Below are 2,848 nucleotides of genomic sequence, written 5' to 3'. Positions count from 1 at the left end.
CCTCATGGCATGTCCATACATACACTATGGCATGTACATACATGCCCCCGGCAGATAGTCCCACCATGCCATGGCATGTGCGTACATGCCACGCGTCGGCAAAGGGTTAAAGGAACACATTAACTGCATAAATATGAAAAAGCAGATGCAGATAATTATCACAAAATCATTTTCATTAATGTGTATTCCATGAAGTACTTAACATATCACATTTATTAGTTATGCAGTCAGTAATATTTATCCTCATAATGAAACAAGATGAGTGACTTAGCTAAAAATAGGTAATCTTCTCTGTTCTTTTGTGTATAGCACCTTTAGGAGGCATTTGCACAAATAATGCCATAGAAGAACTTTGTGTTGGTTTATGTTGTTCTATCATTTCTTATAGGTAATATTACTCTATTCCACCAGTACCTCCAACTTCCATCACAAATTATATTAAGTATTTGTAATTGATTAGGAAGTGACTGCATCCCTCAGAGACTAATGATTGTGTTATCAACAAGAGTTCTGGATCCCTCACCCTGTTTAGAAACCCTTTAGAGAAATATGGAATTCCAGAATGCCACTTTCTTCTCCCTATACCCTTTTGACCATGTGAGAGTTGTTGGAACATTGAAAGGTTTAGCTTAGGGAGGGGGAAGGTAGCCTTGCGGGACTCCTATTCTCACTTTGAGGTTTTCCTGAAAATTCTTTATAAATTGTAGCTGACTGCAGAATGCTTGAAAAAAAAAAAAAAAAAAAAAAAAAAAAAAAAAAAAAGTTTAAATAGGCCTACAGTCACTATGCATCAATTGCCTGCCAAAAATTACATTTTTTGCACAATAGTATACCTATATTACACAGTGAATTAAAGAAATAATACTAAATATTATGTATATGTGCGTGTATATGCATGTAAAGTTTTGAATATATGGATAAATACATTGGGAAATATTCAGAATGGTCAACCTTCACGTGACCAGTCACAACAATAGTGTTATGGATGGATTCCTCTCACTCTCTACTACCCATATATAAACTATGCCACAGAAACCACTCTAATACCCCCAGTCTTGGCCCGGATACCAGGGGAGGGCATGCATGGGAGATTCTTTGTCTTCCAGAGTGACATCCCCAAGGGGGCACAGCTTCCTGCATTAGACACTATAGTGAAGTATTTCATGTATGTTATTCATATTCTACTTCACAAGTTTCCCAGTACTTTTCATGCCTGCCTTGCTATCACTGTCAATAATGTTGGGTTTGGGGGGTGTGGAGTGTTTAGCAAAACGTTAAAGAATCAGAGTAAATGTTGAATGTATTCTGTAAGTTTATTTGTCATATTCATGCTTGTAATTACCAAATAAAACATTTTGAAAAGTAAAAATGCCTTGTATTCCATCTAAAGGCTTCTATAACTTCTACAACTTTAAAACCGTAGTATTGGTGTAGGTCATAAGGACAATTTAAAGATAGTCCCCTCCAGACCTTGCCTATGACCTGCAAGAGTCATAGACAAAAATTGGGTATTAGACAAATTTCAGATGAATGACTATTCATGAATACTGTCCCATGCAAGATTACACACACACATGCACACTCACTCACTCTCTCCTTCAATTTCCAACCACTCAGGGAACTTATTAGTTATTAATATTTAGGTAATACTCACATGTAATCCTGACCTTTTGCTTATTTATATAGCCTCTGTACTTGGTGGAGCCAAGGCAAACCTCCACAGTGAATATTGTGTCAAGATGTAATGTAAATAAAATTAAAATTTTGATGTCTATGATGATAACAGCAGCATTGATATTGACACTATTAGTCTGAGAATCAGAATCATACTGTAGAACAGAACAAAAGTTCATTTGCAAAATCACTTTCCACTAATTAAAAGTCCATCATAATCTTGATAATTTTAATCTCATGACTGTAGATTATGCACAATAAACCAGTTATCATTAAATATAGCATAAGAAGCCACTAACAAATGGAATTCTCCCAACAGTGATAGACTACGATTTTCCCAAGTCAAAGGAGCAGTGCCGGGAGAAGCTTCGTGAGGAGTTCGAGAAGCACCGCCATGTGCAGGACATACGTGTCATAGACATGTTGGTCATCAAGGTGAGTTATACCCTTTGCTCCCTTTTTAGCTGTAACATGCAGTTGGTTTGGCTGTTTATTTTTTTATTATTTTTTTTTCTCTCTCTCTCTCTTTCTTTCCCTCCCTCTCATCCTCTCTCTCTCTCTCTCTCTCCCATGTATAGGGTGAGAGAATATTCTTCAAATTTTACCAGATTTCTTTAAAACTTTTTTCTTCAAGATATAAAGTTGATGTCTGATGCCTGATTTTGTGTTGCTACATTTCTCTATGCATACTGAGTACAAAATAGTTGATTAAAAAAATAAATGGACAAAACTGCTCCATTTGGTAATTATTATTTGTTTTGCAGTATTCCTTCATATTTCTGTATTTTTATGCATAAAATCTGCTGCTCATCCCCAGGGCCAGATGGAGCTGAAAGAAACCGTGGAAATCTGGAAGCAGAAGCATGGCCTCATGGCCTACTGGCGGGACAGTGTCGATCCCAAGCCCAAGGACTTCCTCAGCAAGTTCTTAGATGGCCATGATTGAAGAGGCAAACACTTAGTTTAAAATTTTGAAGTGGGTGTTTCTTTAATCTCAATGATTCTTTTTTTTTTCTTGATCTTAAATCTAATGCTGACTGTAATTTGGAAAGAAAGGTATTAATATCCTTTCCTGTGTTCACACAAAACTCCCTGGGGTCCTAAATTTACAAAAAAAATACAATGTAAATACATCACCTGTGTAGATATTTATATTAAAAGAGTAAGCCATACA

General features: G+C 36.2%; 1 protein-coding gene across 1 annotated transcript in view; it reads left to right on the top strand.

Annotated features, from left to right (window-relative positions):
• LOC119571038 (NADH dehydrogenase [ubiquinone] 1 alpha subcomplex subunit 6-like) overlaps window positions 1-2,848 on the top strand; it is a 4,263-nt gene extending 1,415 nt beyond the window's left edge. Inside the window, exons 2-3 of the mRNA XM_037918520.1 lie at window positions 1,994-2,109; window positions 2,492-2,848. Of these exons, the coding sequence (XP_037774448.1) occupies window positions 1,994-2,109; window positions 2,492-2,620 (245 nt within the window). The 3' untranslated portion in view covers window positions 2,621-2,848. The remainder of the gene's footprint in view (window positions 1-1,993; window positions 2,110-2,491) is intronic.

Source organism: Penaeus monodon, chromosome 4 (genome assembly GCF_015228065.2).
Source record: "Penaeus monodon isolate SGIC_2016 chromosome 4, NSTDA_Pmon_1, whole genome shotgun sequence".
NCBI lineage: Eukaryota > Metazoa > Arthropoda > Malacostraca > Decapoda > Penaeidae > Penaeus > Penaeus monodon.
Note: the sequence above shows the minus strand (reverse complement) of the source record. Positions and strands in the feature narration are given on the sequence as shown.